General features: G+C 40.0%; 2 protein-coding genes across 5 annotated transcripts in view; both read right to left on the bottom strand.

The window, feature by feature from the left end:
- Nucleotides 1-23264, bottom strand: part of LOC145435743 (armadillo repeat-containing protein 1-like) — a 391422-nt gene that overhangs the window by 256492 nt on the left and 111666 nt on the right. The window lies entirely within an intron of this gene.
- Nucleotides 1767-8231, bottom strand: LOC145448150 (sterile alpha motif domain-containing protein 3-like). Its single transcript, XM_080326481.1, has 8 exons — nt 7108-8231; nt 6748-7048; nt 5776-5869; nt 4495-4656; nt 4221-4433; nt 4027-4153; nt 3661-3740; nt 1767-2662 (listed from the first exon to the last, which is right to left on the bottom strand). Exons 1-8 carry the CDS (start codon nt 7310-7312, stop codon nt 2408-2410), a joined length of 1437 nt encoding a protein of 478 aa, XP_080182607.1. The 5' UTR covers nt 7313-8231; the 3' UTR covers nt 1767-2407.

Below are 23264 nucleotides of genomic sequence, written 5' to 3'. Positions count from 1 at the left end.
CTCCAAGCTTGAGACCCACTGCCCTAAGCCGTTTTCTAAGTGTCTCGCTCTTTGCATTGTTTGGGCCATTCCACGGTAAGGCCATAAGCCCATTCATATCAGCTTATTCTCTCTCGATGAAATGCTGCGCTGCGCAGACCCTCAGACAACAGTGCGTAACGACTAAAAAAAAGGTCATCACTTCGGATTTTTTGCGCGCAACTTAGATTTTCGGTGCGCAGAGACCGTGTCAGCATTGCGCATGTGCTCATGTGCGCAGCTTAGAGGGAACATTGTTTATCGGTATCAGACATGGGATAATCGCGATTAGTAATCGTAATCGATAAAGACGATTACAGCCGATCGATTACAATCGATTACATTCGAAAAAATTCCGAAGTAATCGTAATCGTTCTCGACTACTTCCCATATTTAATCGATTTCTTTGTGAAAGAACGATCACTTTTTATTTGTACAAGGACTGTGACATAAACTGAACCCTCGTGAACAAGGAAGAGGTATTATACCAGTTATTGTGAGCACAAACGTCTGATTTTCAAATGCCACTCCTCATTATTACGTCAGAGGTAGCCTATTAGCTTTGCTCGTCTTTGCGGGACAAGTGTCCACACATAGTAAATAGATATTCGATGTACATTAGTGTGATTGTAAGAAAACCCACCGTGCTGTATATCGGGTTATCAATACATTTCAGACACCACTACCTCGCGACAGGATTATTAATCACCTCTCTGCCTAAGTTAAAATAGCAACTTTTGTATTGATGTTTGGTTCTGCTTAGCTAAACTATGGAATGTAATAGTTCTAATTCTGCAGTTAAATGCAGTTTCACCGTTGCTGCTTGGCGAGAAGTAGGCCTATATGGTACGAACGTACACCAGACAAACGTTTGAAATTTTGTACTCATCAAATGAAATATTACGGTTTCCACAACGAAGCATTAAAATCAACAGCTGCTGATATATATCATAACTGAGCCGTTGTTTTGCCGTTTTCGTAATGGCAGCTTGCATTACATTATCTGCATTAAGTTGAAGGCAAAATTTTATGTTCACTTTCTCTTATTCTCATATTATTCTACTCAAAACGGGCGCCAATCGCTATTTCACAATTCTTTACTGAACATTTGGACCTGCTGCCATAGCCATCGGCTTATATACCATGTTAGCGTGGGTTGTAGCTAGAATCAGGATCAAAACAGCAAAAGTTTCCCCCACCCAAACATTGGTCTTGGGCCCCCATAGAGTAGTCAATTTTGAAGTTGAAGATATAATTTAATCAATAATATTGGTGATTGCATTATATTGCATTTTTAATCCTATCTCAGCGCCCGATGGCCAGATTTACCAGAAGAGCAGGGGCGCGTAATTCATAAGTATAACATCTGGTATCTTGCAATAATTACTTTATTATATGTTGTTAATTCGTGACCTCCGGTCTGTTATATAGCCAAAAGATATTGATTGTAGTGGCCCGAACATAGCAGACTAAAAGAATAACTTGCGTGAGACGCACACACAAATTGTCATGTCTAATGCTCTGTGGGTGCCCGGGTGCCATTTGCATCGTGGGCTCAGATTGAAAGAAATGGACTGTTAGTCACGCCCACCCAACGCGGCTATTGACAATGGACACCTACCCTAAGTTTCGGCAAAAGTCTTTCTTTAGTAGCACACTTCGTAGAGTCTCATGTTCGCCGAAACTGCATATGTATTTTGATGTGTCGAGGAGCGGTATTGACTGGCACGTAGATGCCTAATCACTGTAAATCTAAAAGGTGGAGATTTCCTCCATTGAAAGTGGTTCACCATTTTGACCATTTCTGGTGGAATGCAACTCCACCCCCCATCATGGTGGAAATACTTTCCACCCTATATGGGGAAATACCCTCCCCCTATATAAGGATTACCTTCCACCCTATATGGAGGAATACCCTCCACCCTATATGGGGGACTACCTTCCGCCCTATATGGGGTAATACCCTCCACCCTATATGGGGGACATACCTTCCACCCCAACCTATCTGTCAGCTGCCACACATCTTTGCTTTATGCAATACTGCTGAATACAAATCCAATTAAAAACATACAAGTTTGGCATTTTATTAAGCGTATTCGAACAGTCATTACTATAGGGTTACCATATTACGGAATCGAAAAAGGAGGACAATTTTACCAATTCAGGAAAGTTAGTTGATTTTGTTAGTTAGTTGACAGCCAATTTTGCTCATTTTATGCTGGAAAACTTTTGGTGTTGAATGAAAGTGACGACTCCAGAATTACCATATTTTTACTTAAATTTAGTGGTGTTGATCAAAATAAAAAGTCGGCACTGACAATCGACTTCGAATGACCCTCTTGAGCCTCCGTATGGTAACCCTACATAACTATGATGACAGTTCCATTGTTTATGGCAACATATTGGTAGCCCTCACAACAGGATTTGTCAGCTCTACGCCAGGCAGCTTTAGCAGGTAGGACGAAATGAAGGTGAGAGTGTGCTTGATATTTTTCTGAAATTTGATGTTAAATATCCAATGAGCTGCGATCAGAAGAGCAAGTACTTCATCAAAACTTTCAATGTTTTTTGAGAAGACGATTCCATCCAAGTGCAGGCTCCATTGCGAATTGTAGACCAGCGTTGGATATGGAGAGATAGAAACCTGAAAGATATATTACTATGTAATCTTCTGACTTCAGATCATTATGATATCGAGATAGGCTTAGCACACAGGACAATTCATATTACCACTGCACAAGTTATAAACATGAATTTGTGTCACAAAATGTTGCTTATTTGATTTATGCTTTTAAAAATATCTTGTCACCAGTCAGTCTGCTGCGATGAAGTATATTTCAATCTCATGAGCCCCAATCCGTTACTTAAGCTATGCGCGACGCCTGGACCAGGTCTACTGAAACTTGCCACTTTCTATTGCTAGAAGTTGTAAGGTATATAAGAAATATGGATTGACTTGATTATGAAACACTGGTTTACCATTATGGTCATTTACAACAGGCAGGTGTTCCTCATTTTTTAATCCGTATTTGCCGATTTGTAGCACGGCCCACTTCTAGGATTCTTGTAAGACACCGCTTACGCGGATAAGATGGCGACGTAGAAACCAGACTTGTACAAAGTATTGAATTTTCAAAATCCGCAACTAGAACTACAACTGCTGAATTTTCAAAATCAGCACCTAGAACTACAACTACTGAATTTTCAAAATCAGCAACTAGAACTACATCTACTGAATTTTCAAAATCAGTAACTAGAACTACAACTACTGAATTTTCAATATCAGCAACTAACTACAACTACTGAATTTTCAAAATTCGCAACGAGAACTACAACTACTAAATTTTCAATATCAGCAACTAGAACTACAACTACTGAATTTTCAAAATCAGCAACTCGAACTACAACTACTGAATTTTCAAAATCAGCAACTAGAACTACAACTACTGAATTTTCAATATCAGCAACTATCTACAACTACTGAATTTTCAAAATCCGCAACTAGAACTACAACTACTGAATTTTCAAAATCAGCAATTAGAACTACAACTAATCAAAAAACGTTAGCTAGTTGACCATCAACAACTAACTGTTTAGTTTTAACAAAGCATATTATACACCATCTATCTACGAATAGCTTACCTCTCCAATATGAAGAAAATTGTCGTATCCTTCTCCAAACATGGTTGGTATACCAGCACGCCAATCCACCACTCCATCACCTATAAAGCAGACACAGGTTATTAGAACCCTCGATGATCACTTCTAGCATTCCGATATTTATTTTGAACGCGTGTAATTTTCGGAAATGAATCCAACTGCAACTGGCTGGTACGACACTATGTTATTGTGAAAGCCACGATTATTGGTGCGGCGCAAGTCAAACAAGTTTCTACAATTGCATCGCAACGGCAGAAGTTAGAGAGCCACTGCACTTGAATTCATTCGAAAAAAGTTGTTAGCGGAAAATTTGCAATGCCACACAATGTCATGAAATAATACTCTCACCTAGTAATCCTTGAATAGTTTCGGGAACTTTAGGCCACTTTATCTTGGCCTGAGCTATATTGTAGCGGCTCTGTGTTGTGCGCTTCAAAATATCAAACCCAATCAAGGTTTCAGCCTCTTTCAACATCTTAATATACATAAGATATGATACACCTGTGGCAATGACAATTTATCCTATAGACTATTGTACCTACCCATTGAGCATCCCATAGTGCTGGATAAATCAGGAGTATATCCGATAACTGAGCCCCTTCTAAAATCTGATTTCTGCGGTGTTGATGGGTCCTCTTCATTCGGTCTAGGAGCGTGACTTGGTTTGGTTCCAACTTCTTTACTTCTTGTTGCATATCTTTTATGAGATTATCAATGCTGTGTTGATCTTCAACAAAATCCGGACAGAAATTATCCTGAAAAATTAGAGTTTAATTAGCTCATCTCAAAACCAAGATAAAAATTAACTGGACTTACAACCCTGGCTCTTTTGCATCTTGAGCTGCTGGCTTCTTCTTCTTCCTTAACAACATTCTTTCGTTTTGTACCATACTTCTGCTTCATCTGATTCACCAATTCAGCTTCCAAATGTCTTCGATAGTCCTTGAACTTCTGCCTCAAGGCAATATGCCACGAGCCCTAAAGAAATTGCAAATATTGTTGAACTCAACTCTGCAGAGAGTACTAATACTAAAAGCAAGGAAAAACCCCTAAACAGCCCGCAAAGTCTAAAAATCGGCATTGTTTCAACAATGGCAGCGCCACGACACAATGAACATAACAATGAAACGGAACAATGCCGATTTTCAGACTTTGAGGGCTGTTTTGATGTGGTTCCATTGCATGGACTCGAGTCGCGATTTTTGGGTCACTCAACTTGACTCAAGTCTTATTTTTTTAAATACGTTAAATGACTCCATGCGAATCAATTTTTCAATGCAACTTTGAAGAATAGTTATTTCGAGTATTAGTCCTGATACTTGGCAAAATGGGGCCATATTGGCGAGGTGGTGGCCACCTCGTACAAAATGCTCAAACACCCAAGTGATTTGTGACCAGTAATTAGTAATTAGGCGAATCGAAGCGACTTCATTAGAGACGTCTTCATTTTCGATAGCCTACACGTGTGTGCCAGGCGCGTAACCATAGGGTTTTCGGGGTTCGAATTCCCCGGTCGGAAACGTCATTTGAAATGACCATTTTAACTCAAATATTCAGTTGCAATTCAATAACTGTGATTGCAGTGTTCCGCACGAGTGTTATTTTCGTTATTAACGCGCAGTATGCCATGCCATTGTCAAATATTGATGCATCACAAGATTATGGGTGACACAAACTCTGAAATTATTCGATTTGTTTGAACAGGGAACCTTCCACATTCCGATAATCTTGATTGCTAGACGTACTCGTATCGAGGACAACAATATCGAATTTTAAACTATTGGGCATTTGGTAGACAGTCGATTTCTATTGATAAGATTACGGCATGCGCCCGGAGCTGGAAATAATTCTAGCTCAGGGGTGGCCAACCTGCGGCCGTAGAAGGAAATTTGTGCTGCCGTCAACACGTAATTCAATTAGTATGTGTTGGCAGCCGTCGATTCTGGTGCGTATAATACGCTGATACGAAAACATATATTTGTCCGGAATTCACCGGTAATGGGCCAGAACAGTTTACTATGGATATTTGGCGTCCCCTTAGTGTATTATGCCCATTGCCCACTTGCCCAGGACTACAGCTACATGCAGCTGACTTACATAGCTGGAATTTTCTTCGTTATTGTCTTTCAAAACCGGATAGTTTCTTAATAATGCCACGCATACTTCTCGATACTGATGCGCAGTGGGGTACCTGTTAGATAGATCGTCATATAGTTACCTGCAAACATATCCTTCAACTTCATATGTCTCGGAGCGTCATGGTGCCGTGATGGGCGACGCCCTACTGCCTATTTCTATAAATCATGCGCATTTTCTGTTGGGAAAGGGTACCCAATAATCAAAATATCGTACAATATTAAAACGCGCATAGCGCGAAAAAAATTCCGGAAAAATTCCAAAAAAATACACCATGATTCATGTTATTCAACGAAATTATTTTGGACCCCTTCGAGCTCGGCCCTCCAATTGGCGGGTTAGGGTCCCGAGTAAATCTTACGCAATTTTCATGCCACGCGGAGAAGAGTATTCGTTGGTTTATCGCAGATCAACTTTGAGCTAGCCCATTGTTATTTACAACTTTGTTAAACCATATGTTATTTCGCCATTCCCATAAAAGAATGCGCTATTAAAATGCTATCTATATCGCTCACGCGAACGAAACCATAATAAAAAATCTCTTCCGTGAGGAGCACGTGATTGTAAATTCTCATTTCTTCACGGAACGCGATATTTACCTTTGCGAGCCGCACCTGTACCTCGGTTTCAGACTTCAGTGATAACACTATTTGGCCCTGGCAATGTTCCATCTAATTTTTCACGAGTCTGCGCGCCTGCGTGGTCCATTGGACAACAGTGCGCAACGACTAAAAAAACATCACGTCGGATATTTTGTGCGCACTGCGCATGCTTCGATTTTCTGCGCGCAGAGACCGTTTCAGCACTGCTCATTTGCGCACGTGCGCAGCTCAGAGGGAACATTGGTTACCTGATATATATCCAAATAACAAAATGTGTGCGCGAGCTTTGAAACAAAATGCGATGGATAGAATTGAATAGAATTATACTTACAAGGAATATCGCAAAAGATCTTGAAAGAGAATTGTCCTGATCTCTTTTCTCAGTCTTGATGGAATCACAATATTGCCAGCGCTCCCAGATACTAGGTTTTTGATGCGTTGCACCAGGTATTGAGGAAAGGTTGGGATGTCGTAGGCCACAGGCCATCGTTGGTATGAACGTGAAAGTAATGATTTAACTGAATCATTCGTCACAATAGATTCAGATGAATCACCCATCACATTACGTTCAGATGAATCCACAGTTAGGGAGTCGCTAGTGATGCTGCTATCGCAAACGCTTTGTTCATTTTCTAGGAAAATGGGGTATAGAGGTGAAAAAATTGATAACTGAAACCAAGCCTAAACTTACCCGTAACAAGAACTCTAATCCGATCATTGTCTTTTACATCAGCATCAGACAGATCAACCCAATCAGTAAACTCCTTATCATAACACTGAATATTCAAGAGTTCCGGCGCCAAATCAAATTTCAGTGCAACAGATGATGGTATATCTTCTTTTCTGCACACATTAATGATCTTGTTGTTGGTATTGAATGTAACTAAAAGTCTCATAATTATTTAGGACTGAAATTACAAATTACAATTAGTTTTCAATTACATCTCACACCAAGTGATCTAAACGGACATGATGGTGGTCATCGACTGCGTACGCATCTAAAGGTACAAATGATTTTTCATCGCCGGGAGAAAGCAAATATTTCACCCAAGAGTTTTCCACAATGTGACTGTGAAATTGTCTAGAAAAGAAAGGCGAAATGAGTCATTGTCTTCTACTATCAGTACTACTGTCTCTGCATTGGATGGCATAGAGCTTTCACTGTGTTTCCTCGAAAGGTGCATTCTATAAGCATGATAAGAAGCAGCAACATATTTGCATGGAGCGATTTTACACTCTAAGTTTGTACATATATAGTGGCAGCGCCGAACATGAGCCAATAGAGACTTCCTGTCCAAGTATTGGTTTATGCATGCAAGGATAGGACATTTCAACACATTCATAGTAATATCTCTAATGATGTGCTGTTAAGTCATACATTTTAGATTTTACCGTTCAATTCGCAACTAAAACGCACTGGTATCAGTTATTGCGCTGAATGACAGTCTAACACTATAAAGGATTAACCGCAGAAATTGTAATACTAAACGTCGGACTGAGCGGGACTGAAGACAAGTTATGCATTGTCCGAGACCGTGACATGTCGTTTAGTATTGGCAGAATTATACTGAATATATTCATAGTAAATTCTCACATTTACAAAAATTGTGACGCCAGAAAGATATCAGAAGAGTTCCTTTCATTCAAACAATGAAAATCCAAATTATAAATATGCAGCTACTGCATAATGGTAAAACTAAATACAGAACCAGTTTGAATACCGGTACCCAATAGCTCTATCTATGTTATGCATGAATATGAAAATGTACTTTTCCTACCTAATTCCTGGCATTATAATCACCAGTTGGCTTACTTGAATTACCTTCCCACCAAGCAAGATAACAGCAGAAAAACAGTATCGGGTCATCAGATGCATCATTCTCATCTCTCATCAGCCTACTGGTAACTGCTTATGACAAGTTCAATGTATTTTTAGTCACGAGCGATACCGGTACTTAATATGAAATCGATTAAGCAAATGACATTACTTATGAACTAAAATCAACAATAATCATATTGTGATCAACTCACAATCAATGAATATAAATACCTTTCTCTGTCGACCGACTAACTCAGATCGACTGACAACGGAGAGCGCGTATCCCCGATTCCCCGTGCATTCGAAATTGCCAGAGTCCCGGATGCTGAATTACCGCCGGTCACGGTTCATTGGTGAGGATATTGGCATTAAGAATATACGTTAAAGGTTTTGGATATGCTACGGTCGTGCAGGATCTCGAAATTATTATCACAATCCATTAATAGTATTCAGATATTTTCAAATTTACTAATCCCTCTACTGGCTTAACCACTTGTAAATGAAATATTTATTATTTTATCAATATTCCAAAATGTATGCGACTATGACTTTATATTGAGTGAAAAAACAACACTCGACTCGAAATTCATGTCTGATGACGTTATTAACTATAAGCCAGTATCGACTGTCATGTTTTAATCGGGCAATACGACAGTTTGCGAAGAGTCATTTCTGATTTCCACCATGTCAATAATTGTTTTCCACCAAATATGGTAGACTATTGATTCCTCCCTCTTTCTACCCTCTAAATTCCTCCATATCTGGTGGAGATACGGTGGATAATTGGAGGGGAAGTATCTTTCTCCATTTTCCAACCATTTTTTCCACCTTTTAGATTTACAGTGTACTATGAATTATACATGCTTTATTTATTGAGGGGGAGACGTATGCATTTCGAAATCAAGCTATCTAGAAACATTTAAATCGCAAAGGTCAAAGAGAATTTCCAAGTTAATGAAATCTCTCGAAAATAATTTATAAGTTATGATGTTTGACGAAATACTTTTGAGTACCCTCCAACCACGCTCCCCACCCTATTGGAGAATTTGGGGTGCGGCAGTTATGGACTTGGCAAGAATGCAAAACGTTTTGTGCGATAAAGCGTCCTCTATAAAATGGGCAATGGGTACATTATAACGTAACAAGGAAATGTCCCATCTTTTGTAAAGGCATTTGTTATATCATGAGGCCTTTTCAGCTCAATCCATGTATTGTCTTCCAATATAACTACTACGATGCAAAATAAATGTAATCGTGGGTAATCGTGATTACTTTTCCAATGTAATCGTAATCGTAATCGACTACTTCCTGATTTTGCTGCAATCGTAATCGTAATCGTAATCGCGTGATTCAGATGTAATCGTAATCGCAATCGATTACATTCATGAAGTAATCACCCCCTGTCTGATCGGTATCATTCTTATCGCTGACGCCCTACCAACTACTGGGGATGGTGTGAAAGGTTCATGTTCGCGTGAACGCGAATGTCAACCTCATGACGTCGCGTGGCGTCATATTACTAATTCCGACCCTACATTACAGTGAAGTGCTAACCTATATTAATGTACACGATACCTAGCGACGACTCGTGCCACATTATGCCACAATGCTGAAATACATATTGACGTATTAAACGTCGCCAAATATATCAACTTGGGCAAATGATATAATAATCCCATTAAATCAATATCTTCTGTCGCTTTGCCGACAATTTCGACGAGGATACTTGCAATTGCAAGAGAATATAAGCTTATGCCTTAACGGTCTAGGCCAGACCGAACAACGTATTCGACGTGTGAGTATTGCTACTTTGATATTATGCAGAATGTAAAACTGGTTTCTGTACTTGCTACCGACATTACTTTAACAAGTTACACATCAGTAACCAGCGCCCCAATCGCACGGATTTGTTTTTTTTATGATACATTAAACATATGAAATTGAGATTGACCCCATACGTCTGCTACATTTTTTACATCAGACAATGAAATGAATTTCATTGATTGGTTGAATAAGCATCATTCGCTGACACCTATATATGTTTTGTATTTCGCTATTGATGTTGTGTGATTGTGGGTCAAGCTCACATTAGGGCGAGTCACTAAATATTCACAAACAGATAGTTGGATTCTTCGAGCAAAAATATGTAACGAAGCAAGTGAAATTTCTGAGATTGGCAAGTAGCATGCCCGTTTGGTGTTGATTTTTTTCATGCTTCCAGCTTCGTGCCTAGAGTGGTGGAAAGTTTAAATACAAATATTTGCAACTAAAGATGTTATAACGACGCGTAAAATGGTAGCGCATGAAAAGGTTCACAGTGCAGAACCTACCAAGGTTCGTTTGTGAACGTGAACCTCTCAATTTCGGAGGTTCACTCACAGAACGCGAATGTGTATCTCACGTTCACACCATCCCTACCAATTACATTTCGTTTGCCTTACGCAGCTCTGAGTAGGCCATTCGTTTGAAAACATTTCATTGACTGTCCTGTAGCCTATTCTCTATTAGTGGCTTAAACATTTAGTTTTTAAAAGTCGCTTGAAACATTTTTCAGTGTTTACAATTGAATAGTATATTCATATTGTAATGAACCCGAATATTTTCGGCTGACACTCGTCAGGGGTAATCGTCAGCAACTAGTAGAGAATAATAAAGAACATTGTATATCAACAATCGTATCACCGCGGAAGTCTCGCCCAGCGCCCCCAATCGTAGCACCACCACTGGTTGTGTGCAGTGGCGTACGCAGTTAAGGTTGGCGTTCGAAATATAAATCTTGTCCTTTTGAAATGCTAATTCTGTTTCCAATATTTAGTAGCCAGCTTGTAATTAAACAATTAGTATCACACCGTTTCGTTTCGTACAAACTATACGATGAAAATTTCCAAGATGAAGCTTCGAATTTTTAAACTGTATCTGAAAGGGAAATGCCGAAGTGACACTGACTTACGATTGTATTGATTATAATGTAGATGCGGGACTTCAATTCAGTTCGGATTTGGATCCAGTTTCAAGAAGCCACATTTTTCAGTATTTTGCCACGCCGTTCCCCACTGCTTTCAATGTCAACATGAATACAAAATATTATTAAATAATGAAATGTACATACGTTCGTGAAACGAAGGAGTATTAGGAACTGGTACCTCGCAAGTAACTTGGTATGTTGTTTCGTAATTTTCACGAACAAAAAAGAAACGAATTTGCTTTGCGCAAATATACCGCACCAACAGCCAGGATATGAACTATAAATATATTATGCACACAAATATAGGGATTCAGGCCCTATTGTTTTATATACTCGATTCAGATTAAGGGTCGAAAGGGAAAGTACAGTTCACTAGGTTGACACAGGCCAGTTCCCATCACGTCCGGTTTGCTGCTTTGTTCTGCGGCGAAGAATGAAATGATCGATACTATAGCGTGTCGGAGAAAACTCAAGCGGTATTACATCTGGTGTGTGGTATGTCTGCCAGGGACATAAATAGAACGAAACGTCTTATTGTGAAAGTGGAAGAAACCCAATAGTTTACTTCCTCTACTAGCATCATTGCTGCTGGATCCAAGAATCAGTCAGAAAACACAGATTGAAGTGGATATCCGATTTCAATCTACCCTTGATAGCCGTTATCAGTAAGGCAAACCAGAAGAATGGTGTTGACCGTATAAAAAATCACGTTCCGTTCGTCCAATAAAAGGAAATTAACGACAGTTGACGCAAGAGGAATACGTTACAGCAACAGAAAAACACATCGAGAATTCCCAAGGGTTGCAATTTCCCGTTCGGGTGCATTTCCCGAAACTGGCGTGGGATCAGTAGTTTCCCGTAACGCTACCATTCTTCGTTTTCCAGATTTACGTTCAAGAGTCCCGCTACTACACGATCAGGGGATAAATATGTCTCTCGATATAATTCAGCTTTACCAGGGAATTAAGGAATTCAGCAGCTTTCAAGAATGACTTTTACTTTTTGTCACTTCTCACAGTTCATCGCTTCTCTCGCAACAGAAAGGTGGTTGTTGTTTAATAGTATTGGATGGTGTATTCACATTGAAACCATCCGGAAAATTCCCGGCTGACGCTCTTCAGGATTAATCGTCAGCAAATGCAGTGTATCGAGAATTGAAAAGAACTTTGTATGTCAACAGTCGTATCACCAACTATGGCGTCAAGAACGTAAAAATTCGAATAATATTGGCGTACAGATGGCTTAGCCTTAGGCTCAATGCCCAGTTCTAGATGATACACGAACTCTTTCTGTTTGCATAACATGGGTTGGCGGAATTTGACAAAAGTGAACCCCAATGTACATAATTGAAAGAACGAATGGCATCTCCTGACGACGAGAAATCTGTTGTCTCTGCGATGAATCAGGGATGACCTGGAGTCGGTTCAGAATTGGAATCCTCGCGTGTATACAGTTAAACTCATAAAAATATATCATTTTCGAATAAAGACCGTTCATCATGACATTAAGCAGTGACACGTTGCTCCCGGCAGCGTTCGACAACCTGAAACAACAGTAATAATCGGGATACAACCTCTGAGACGTCGTTAAGCCATTGGAATACCAATTACTAATAGCCTGCTTTATTTAGATTGGTCTCATATTTATTGCATTGCGCAATTTTGTGAAAACATGTTTGCCTGGTAGCCGGTTCAACATATGTGTTAGGGTGTGAAACCCGTTTGCTGACGATTGATATTCTCTTTTCATATTCGATTCTTTGAAACCAGCGTTCTTTCGCATTCACACGCACCAGATAACATCTCTGACGTTATCGCATCCTTCATTTGATAGATTCGGGAATCGATTTGTTGTAACCTCTACGAAGGTGATGGTGGGAGTTCCCGCCAGTGTCGCACGTAGGATGTGACCTCATTGTGGCGTGTTGTGAGATGTCGCTCGTGATAAACGTATAAATCTGTAACGTTTTATCCACGGTCTGATATCCGTTTAGACTAGATAATATCAGTTTAATTCATAAAGCAGAGTGTACAGAGAAACTCCATCGTACTAACGACAGAGACCACTCACATAATACTAGCGAATGAACAAACAGAAAAATCAACACAAATCCATATGCATGCGGAGGAATGCGAGAGTTTGGTTGATAATTGGTCAGGTCATGGTTACTTTCAGTAGGGACAGAGGTGGTCAAAGTAGTCATCGTTGGTACTCAAGTAGAAGTCATGCAAGTCTACTCGAGTACAAGTACAAGCAGCGGCAACAGTAAGTTTTATAGGTCTAGTTAAGCCTAAAAACTGAAATCTGTTAAGTACCAGTAGCAGCATAAGTAGTCTAAAAGAATATCCAGTTAAGTATGGCAAAACCTATACTCGAGTAGTTCGAAAGAATAGAAATACTTCTCTACTGTCAATAGCTGAGGAGGGATTATGGTTATCCAATGACATGAGGAATGCTACAATAAGCAATAAGCATCTCGCATGTAGTATGCACTATACAAATTTAACAGTGTCTTAAATAATAGCAACTCAATTCTACCTTCCACGATACGCATAAATCCGTCGTCTTAACGGTAGCTAAGATGGGTGTTATATTTATGAGCATATACATGTGATTTCCTCTTCGCCGCTGCAAGGGCATGGTATGGTATGGTGTGGAAAGAAAATTCGGTATGGAATATGGTAATGTGCAAGTATGGTATAGTATGGAAATTCCCAAGTATGGCATGGATATTGTTGTCCATACTTCCATACTTTCGCACTTTCTTTCCCAGAACTATGACAGTTATCCAACTTTCGATTTGTTAAATCGATTGCATATACCTCAGAAAATCGTTCACATCTCAAATTGTAATTCAGCCTCGCCCACCCAGGTCAGAAAATTATTGAATACAACAAAGTCGTGCAACGCGCATACAAAGAAAAACAACAATAATCATACCGATGGTGTTGGCTAATGATACTATAGTAGGGGAGATGTGGTACCGATGGATCAAAAATTGGAAAATGATCGCTGGCCCCAAAATGCTCAGCACTTTGATACAAGCTCTACCTATCGCGCACATATACATGAATATCCGTCTTTTCAAAAAATATTTATGGACGTACAAAATTTGTTGCTCGAACGTGTCATCGGTCCCCACCCGGTGGGTCCAATGGCACAAGACCCGGGGACCTATGACACATATACCTTAAATACCTCGGATGTGACAACTTTTCTTGCTCAGTATTATAATCTAAGCCACAGTAAGCCAAAGAAGAATGTTTGATCGCAACCGTCAAAAAATAGAATAAATATTGACTCAAATGTTGTCATAAAATCACGTTCCGATTTAGGCTCGGACTTATAAATTTGAGGGTACATAAATATTGCCCGAAAATCGACAGTGTGACTTCCAAATACCTCGTTATAGCGATAAAACATCATATGCAATTATTACATAAAGATTTTCTGTACGTAGGCATGTTTCATTTGTTTTATGATTAGTAGGCTTGATTATTTTGCTTAATTTGGCTATTGTATCATCGGTCCTCACCCTACGAATTTTATACATGAATCGAAAAAAATTCCACTTAAGGAAAGTACTGAACAAAATAATAGGTGCCATTATATAGTCTGATACAAGCCCTACACTTCACAATCAAAATGATTGCTGGTTTGTTTGTGTTGAAGGTTACAAAGAATAATGTATATGTCGATATAAATTTACTTTACACCCCCCAAAACAAAAAACATCTGTGAGAGACCCCATAGCTCGCGCACGTCGAATTTTTTTGTATGTGAGGAAAGATTTTACCAGCAAGCAATTGTAGACAAGTTCACGGAGTGTAATCATGGAATTATCATAGAGAATTTTCAAAGTATTTTCGGTCCCAGTGATCCATCGGTACCACATCTCCCCTATAGGCAGGGGAGGGCTCGGGGACCCGGCCCCGAATAGATTTAAAGCGGCCTCGCAGAGTGTTGGCGGTCTTAGATGATAGTGTGGCCCGCGGCCGGAGAAAGGTGGCCTTGAAACTAATTGTTCTGTTCGGGTCTACCTACATACATTTACGAGCAGACATTGGAAGCAGACCATGAAAATGAACAGACAAAGCCGCGTTTTAATCCAGCTGTTGTTCACGTGCAGTTTTACCAAAGGTTTCTGCGTCCTACATGCAACCAGAATTCAAAGAACTTTTGTCGACAACTTTGATCGACCACAGATCTCATTGCCATCAACAGCTAATGAAGTATATTACGTTGATAAATTCATTAAATACTGGGGATGGTGTGAACGCGAGGTTCACGTGCGCGTTCTGTATGTGAACCTCGGGAATTTAGAGGTTCACGTTCACAAACGAACCTTGATAGGTTCTGCACTGTGAACCTTTTTCATATGTTACAATTTTCACTTCATTATATGACGTCTTTGGTTGAAATATATTGCATTTCAATTGCGGGCCACTCTATGCATGGCACTGGAAGCATAAAACAATCAACATTATACGACCATGTTCCTTGAAAATTTCAAAAATTTTACTTGCTTTGTTACAAAAGTTTGCTCGAAATATCCAGATTAACATTTGTGAATATTTAGTGACTCTCTGCTGTGAGCTTGACCCGCAACCATCACGCAACGTCAAGAGCGAAATACACTACATGTAGGTAGTCAGCGAATGATGCTTTTTCAAACAATCAATTAAATACATATCATTGACTAATGTAAAAAAATCTAACATAGGCGCACGGGGTCAATCTTGATTTCAAATGTTTATTGCATCATAAAAACCGAATCCGTGCGATTTGGGTGTTGGCTACTGCTGTATAACTTGTTAATGAGGTAATATCGGTAGCCAGTATTGAAACCCGTTTTACACTTTGCTCAATATCAACGTAGCAATACTCAGACGCCGAATACATTTTCTGGTCTGGCCGTAAGCGTATATTCCATTGCAAATTCTCGTCGAAATTGTTGGCAGAGCGACGGAAGATATTGATTTTATGGGAATATTATATCATTTGATTGCCCCAGTTCAGTGCTTTTCAACCTGTGTGACGGTTCGCACTTGTGCGAATGAGAAAAATTGCAGTGCGAATGACGAAGGTGGTGCGAATAGTGCGAATGAAAATCCGGATCGAGTGCGAATGACGAAGGTAGTGCGAATGGTGCGAATGAAATTCCGGATCAAGTGCGAATGAAAATCGTGATTAATTGTTAACTTTTCTGACGTGGAATAATTCAAGTAAACCTAATAGGGAGTTTAAGATCAGTGTAACTTTTAAAGTTACGACGCAATTGTCAAAACTTGATAGGACGCGTCACTAATCGTAGCTCTCACACGCCGTAGTGAATTAATATTACCGCAGTCTAATGATTACGTAACCAAAAACCCGGTTTGAAGCTGGTGTAGTGGCGGTATAGAGATCTCTACAATCTCTATAGTGGCATACAGTATATCAGCCCGTCGGAGCCTGCGACAAGCTGGAAAAAGACGTCAAATTCTGGTTTCTTTGCTAAACAATCATCATATTTTCGTAATAACTGTTCGATTTGCGCGAGGCGCGAGGATAGTAGTAAATACCATCATTACAGACTCACATTTGCAAGTTACTGTAACACAAATTTTCACCCCTTCAAGGGTTATTAAAGTATGGACCGCAAAGAGTATAATTTTGGGTCGACACGGTGCCAGAGCTATCTGTTATGCAATATTTATTGAATTTCTTGCAAAATATCCTGTAAACGTTTTTACATATCCAAGACCACTGTGTTGAGTACTGTAGCCAATAAGCGAGACACGCATTAAATATGGCTTCATCACGAGAATTCATGATAAGATTTGTCCGACTGTTTTTTCTGGAAAACATGGTCGAAGGCCGTTGGGATGAACTAGTGTAGGGCTGTGCAACGTGAGAGCTCAAGCCTATGAGACTCATTCATTTCGAGGCCAACCCCTTCTGCGTCGGGCACATGAAGACGTAAAGTTTTGGTGAACAAGCCGCTGATAAAATGCGGTGCCAAAAACATAAGCAGCGACAAAACCTCGGTCTAAAATTACCGATGCTGGATGGCCAAACCTTTCGTGAGTGATTGGATATGCTCCGTTGCCTGCACGGAATAGTCCCGTTCTTGCAATCTGAGTAGACGAGTAGTACAACTGCGATACGCAGAGGGATTTAATTCGCCCTAATCTGAAATCGCGTGCTTCAGACATGTTTTGTAGAGCTGTGTTGAGTAGAATTCTGGTGTGCGCGTTCTGTATGTCATACATGCCCGTAAAATCGTAGCATACAACTCTGATATAAAAAACGAATCCTTTTCATGGGTGAGGCTTGGGTCGCGATAATGCCACAAAAACTGAGATTTTGGTGGTAGTCTAAAAGCTGCTTTACCATTATTAAATTGTCATGAATTCTGAAGTTAGATTGAGTTAAAGAGTAGATCTCACAGTATCGTGAGTTATTTGCTCTTCTCATAAACTTGCGGGGTAGAAGTTGGAGCAACGTATCATCAGGTATTGAGCTCGAAATGTGCCTACTCTCCATGATCGCTTTGAACCTTATGTTCCAAAGAAATAAAGCAAAAGCCGCAACACAATCATGTGAGTTTCTCGTCCTTTCGACAAACCGGAGCCTCGCGGGACCTTTGTGTCAGCTCTTAAATACGATTTCTGCCAGCAAACGTTTTTCACTCGCGAAAAATGCGCTGTATTTTGGATAGGAGTGCAGAACAGATTTTAAGACCTGGCCATCCAAGCACTAGTAGACGTTTTTGTACAAATTCCCAACAACATTGTTTGGACGAGAAGGGTTTAACTGTAAAATAATTGAAAGCAGAACGAGCGAAAAAAGTTGCCTATTTATTGAAACACTTTATAGCTTAAAGGGGCACTGCGCTCTAAAAAATGATGTGGTCTCAAATTGAAGGTAAAAACGAACAACATTTTTTGACCGCGGTCATTTCCTTCAGAACGCCACCGTAATGGAGCTGCAATTTATTGAAATTTCTACAAGAACAGCTGCCGCGGCTGCTTAACCCGTTACATCGCACGATATCTTTGCCGTCGCCCTTGCCCGATGCGATTATAGGCAGTCACGCAGAGAACGAATTTTAGATAGTTGTCAGCCGATGTTATGAAGGAAATGTTTCCAAGTTTCTTTCTCTGCGTGACATGCCTTATCGCGTCGAGCAAGTGCGACGATGAAGACATCGTGCCATGTAACGGGTTAAGCAGCCGCGTCAGCTGGTCTTGTAGAAATTTCAATAAATTCCAGCTCCATTACGGTGGCGTTCTGAAGGAAATGACCGCGGCCAAAAATTTTTGTTCGTTTTTACCTTCAATTCGAGACCACATAATTTTTAGGGCACAGTGCCCCTTTGAGCTACATAGTACAAATTTGTTGCACATCTGAACAAAATGTTGTTAAGTAGGTCTATCTTCATCTACTTTTTGTATAACAATTTTCGATTAGTTTGTGCGAATGAAATTTATTTTACAAAAAAAGTGCGAACGGAGCGCAAAAAGGTTGAAAAGCACTGCCCTAGTTGATACATTTGGCCACATTTAAAACGTCAATATGTACTTCAGCATTGCGGCATTATGTGGCCCGAGTCGTCGCTAGGTATCGTGTACATGAATATATGCTATCACTTCACTGTAATTTAGGGTTGGAATTGGCAATATGACGTCACGTGACGTCATGAGGTTCACGTTCGCGTTCACACAGAACCTTCCCAAAAGGTTCGGGTTCACACGAACCTGAACCTTTCAGAGGTTCACACCATCCCTATGATATTGTTGTTGGCCTCTATGCTTTCAACTTGAAATTCACATTATTATGATTTATTTCTTGTATAGGTTGACAAATACACGATTATACTGTATCGATCTAGGAATCCAGCCCACAAAGTACTTCATTTTCCAATATTCGGCCCGCCGACTGGAGAAGTTGCCCGCCTCTGGTATAGGGTCGTATGACCCGCATTTTCGAGTGAATTAATTGGACAATTACTCCGCTATCGCAAGATCACGGCGATGTAAAATTGTATTCTGAGATAAATTCTAATGCGACAATACCTTTGTTTTATGTAATTACAGCAAGTAATGCATTCGCACACTAGTTTTACACGTGAAAATGAGTCGATATCGCTACTTTTCTGTGTTTATATGCGTTACGTCCTTCGATGATTATGGGCAACCTACATCGTTGCCATATGACACAAACAAATTAGCAATGGAATTGGTGCATCAGGTCAGGACTGATTAAAATGAAATGGATAACTGCTAATTCTATACACACATCAAAAATACAAAAGTATTTGAGATTTTGGGCAACTATGAGAAAATATGGAAAATGTATCAAGTATGGTGAAGAATGTTTGTATGGTATGGTATGGGAAATTGTAGGTATGGTATGGAACGATTGATGCGGGTATAGAGTAAAGAAATTCCCCGTTCCATACCACACCATACCATACCATGCCCTGGCCACTGCATATTTCATGCAACGATACTCATTCATCGTATCGCCTAGCAGTGACTCAAGTTTTCGGAACGGAGGAACACAGATCACGAAAGTGTATCAATTAAAATATTCCGGAAACTGTGTCATTTGAAATTCCACTTCCCCGTGAAACATCGTCATAACGAATCGGAAACTTTACAATAGCCATGATGCCGGATGCTAAGCAATCTTTGAATGCTACCTAACGGCAGTAGAGGTGTTCCTTGATTGGGGAAGCTCCGACCACCGCACGTGTACGGTGCAGGTAAAAGCGTCCGCAAGTGGAAAGTATAACACTGTCGGTTTCCAGTAAAGGTGCTGGTGTTCGTCGAATTTCATTGCACCAATCAATTATTCAAAATTACCGATTACGTTTGTTTGAAATGACAATATCAAATATGTTAGGGCTACCATATTTTGGAATCGGGAAAGCATTTAAAACAGTCAATTTTGCAAAATATACTGGACATTTTGTTGTGTTGACTAAAAAAAGGTCATCACTTTCATTCGACTCCCGAATCCCTCGCTTATTACTCGTTTATTACCGAAAAAACGTCATTTATACCGATTTTCAGTTGAACCTGTCCATTATCCTAGCTGTAAATGCTGTAAAGGAGGACGAATTGCCAGAAACGAGTACCGCACACTAAATTTCCTGAAAAACGAGAACAGGATGACGTATGGTAACCCTAAAATATGTTGGGATATCGCTATCATGCACAGGAACTCTTCCTTCTATTCCATTCCAAAGAAACACTCAAAGGGTTCAAAGGGCCCAAAGGGTTCTCTTTCTCGCTGCGGTAGTTTTTGTTTTAGTATTCATGATGTTTCGATTACTTTGATAATTTTACAGCACGCGGATGTTATTCTCGTGATTACTGATCTGCCAACTCCTAGCACGGCCACCTGGAGTTCTAAGCTTTTATTATTATTGTTATGGTCGGCTAAATCAAGTACCTGGCTAACCTGAGTGTTTCGATTGTGAATCGAGGATTAGGCATCGAGTATCGTTCATTAGGGTTAAACGCCACCGCAAATAATATAATGTCCATTCTATATCACATTAAATATGATATGATATTTTCGACAGTAGGCTACCTATTTCAATGCACTTGTCAGTTGTCACAGTGCTGAGTAGCTTTGTACTGTGCTTGTTTCTTACGTTGTGATATGACAAACCGAGGTTTAAACGCTTCCACGGATGATAATACTATTGTATTTATAGAAACCGTGTATGGTTCGTGTTCACGGATTTTCGTCCTCTTGAGTATGCATACAGTAAAGTTAGGGAGTTGGAACAACCCGTAACTTGTTTAAACAGTAATTGGTGAGCTACTACGAAAGTACCGGAGTAAGAACTATCGGAATCAATCAATGACTGCGTATGAGTGTCAATACAATGATATCAATAGATACATCAGATATATGATGCAAAATCCCCACGGCAACATATACCAGCATCGAATTACAATTGAGAATTGGATATTTTAGTGATACGACGTATCGAAACCCGGCATACGTATAGGAACACGATAGCACTCGGATAATCGATTATTATCGGATAGGATAACAACTTATACACCAAATATTGAAACCATGCGGTATAGGTTCATGGAATTTTGGACAAAGCTTACAGGCTGGGTGAAGATTTGACGAATGTACGCAATTTAATTGAACGCAATTTTGTGAAACGCGTATAGAAGCGTCATGAGTTTGGAGATTGAAATTTGCATCAGCCGAAAGGTAAAGCTTCAAATCAAGCCAGAAGTTACATTCCATTATAATTTTCTGCTTCTAGTATGTCATACTCCACAAATAGTTAATTTTTAGAGACGTCAGGACGCTGCTTTCTGTCCACTGGGTATACCAAATATCGTCAAATTATATTTTTATTCGCCCAAGACACTCACAGAATGTACAATGCGATATACAAGACACAATGCGACGTAATGGACCAATCACGATGCCGAAACGACGGAGGACTTGAAGCCAGGCTGCCTGCGTAAGCGGCGCCGACGCTCACCACAGCGCTATCTCCCCCCCTTTAACATGTGCGTGGGAGTAAGGGTACAGCTTGTCTTAGGATTAGTGTCAGGTTAGTAATACAGTCAAAGGTAAGTCTTTGGGCTGGATTTGCCTGCTCAAATGTCCCATGTTGATGTGTCTCATGGTGTCACTTACCCAAATGTCTGACAACTCATTTACTATATCATCGTGTTTGTTCGATGATCCTTTAGCTAAAATAAAGGTGACGTATTTTTATAGCACCATGTCTGTTATTATCTGTCTGCGGTGACGCCCTTTTACGGTGAATCTGGTCGTGGCTGATTCTGTACGTAGATACGTAGAAACACGTATGGATCTTGGGCGTGGGAAACACATGTTATCAAATTTAATACCAATCGTTTTATTTCAATTGAATGACGTATTGCAGAATCTATGGCATATGAGAATAATGTTTTCTGTGCTGGCGCCAAAATGACCCTCTAGTGCTCGTTACGAATTTGAGTGCTATTATCAATAATAATTGAGAAATCACAGTGGCCTCTTTTAAAGGCTTATCAGAAGTGCTATCGCAGGCTTAGATTGTAAGTGGTAAGAGATAAGTTACATTTACCTCAGTAGAGGCCTAGGTGATTTCCCCTCGAATGATATAATACAGTATAGTTCACAATCTTTTCAACCTCGTGGAACCGTCTCAAGGGAAAAATAGCTCGCTACACTCCAGCATTCCGAGCACTCTGAGTGTTGAGTAGCGTAGTGGTCCGTTGTTAGTGAGCCGCGATAAAAGTTGGAAGATTTGGCAAGAATATGACTAAAAAGTAAATATAAAAAGGTCACCGCCTACGTCATGTCGATGTTTCGACCTGGGTCTTTATGGGAATGACTATAAAAAAGCCAACACCTTCTGCCAAACCTCAACGTCACGGCCGAATTGCCAGAGTGATGACCTTTTGTTCAGTTCCGCTTTCCCAACTGCCATTATGTTACGTGGGCGAGTGTGCGTTTCACCGCTTTCTTCGGTGGAGGTCTTTCCCGTACGCCGCCATGTTCGCAGTGTCTTTCCAGAATAAGGCCCAGAAATCGATCGAAAAAGAACGAATTCAAGAAATATATTGATAAAGCGAGAATAAGCCAAACAAAATCTAGATCGAACACTGTTACATCGAATGTTAGGTGGAGGACGATGCCAGATTGAGAGAAATCATACTTGGTAGTTTCGGCATCTTCACATCTGCTCAATACATCGCATTGTACATTGTGTGTCTTGAGCTGTTAAAAATAATAGAACCACCGACAATGCCGCAGTCATAATTTGGATTCCTAAATTTTTGTTATACGTCAGTCTTGTTTATACCACATTTTCAAACGGACTCCCTGAGCAATCCAACCGGCACACTGGCGGCACATGGGTTGAGAACCACTGATCGAATACAACACACCGTCTATAGGAGGGCTATAGTAGGATAGAGAGTCAACCTGCCATCGTTGATGGTTTGATCAAGATAGATCATATACTTGGCATATGTTCTTACGATATAATTGCTATATGGAATCAATTATATACCCATAGGTG

This window comes from Botryllus schlosseri, chromosome 1, assembly GCF_051294905.1.
Source record: "Botryllus schlosseri isolate E-star chromosome 1, Bs_hap1, whole genome shotgun sequence".
In the NCBI taxonomy this organism is placed as follows: Eukaryota; Metazoa; Chordata; class Ascidiacea; order Stolidobranchia; family Styelidae; genus Botryllus; species Botryllus schlosseri.
The sequence above is the reverse complement of the archived record's forward strand: the minus strand, read 5'-3'. Positions and strand labels throughout refer to the sequence as shown.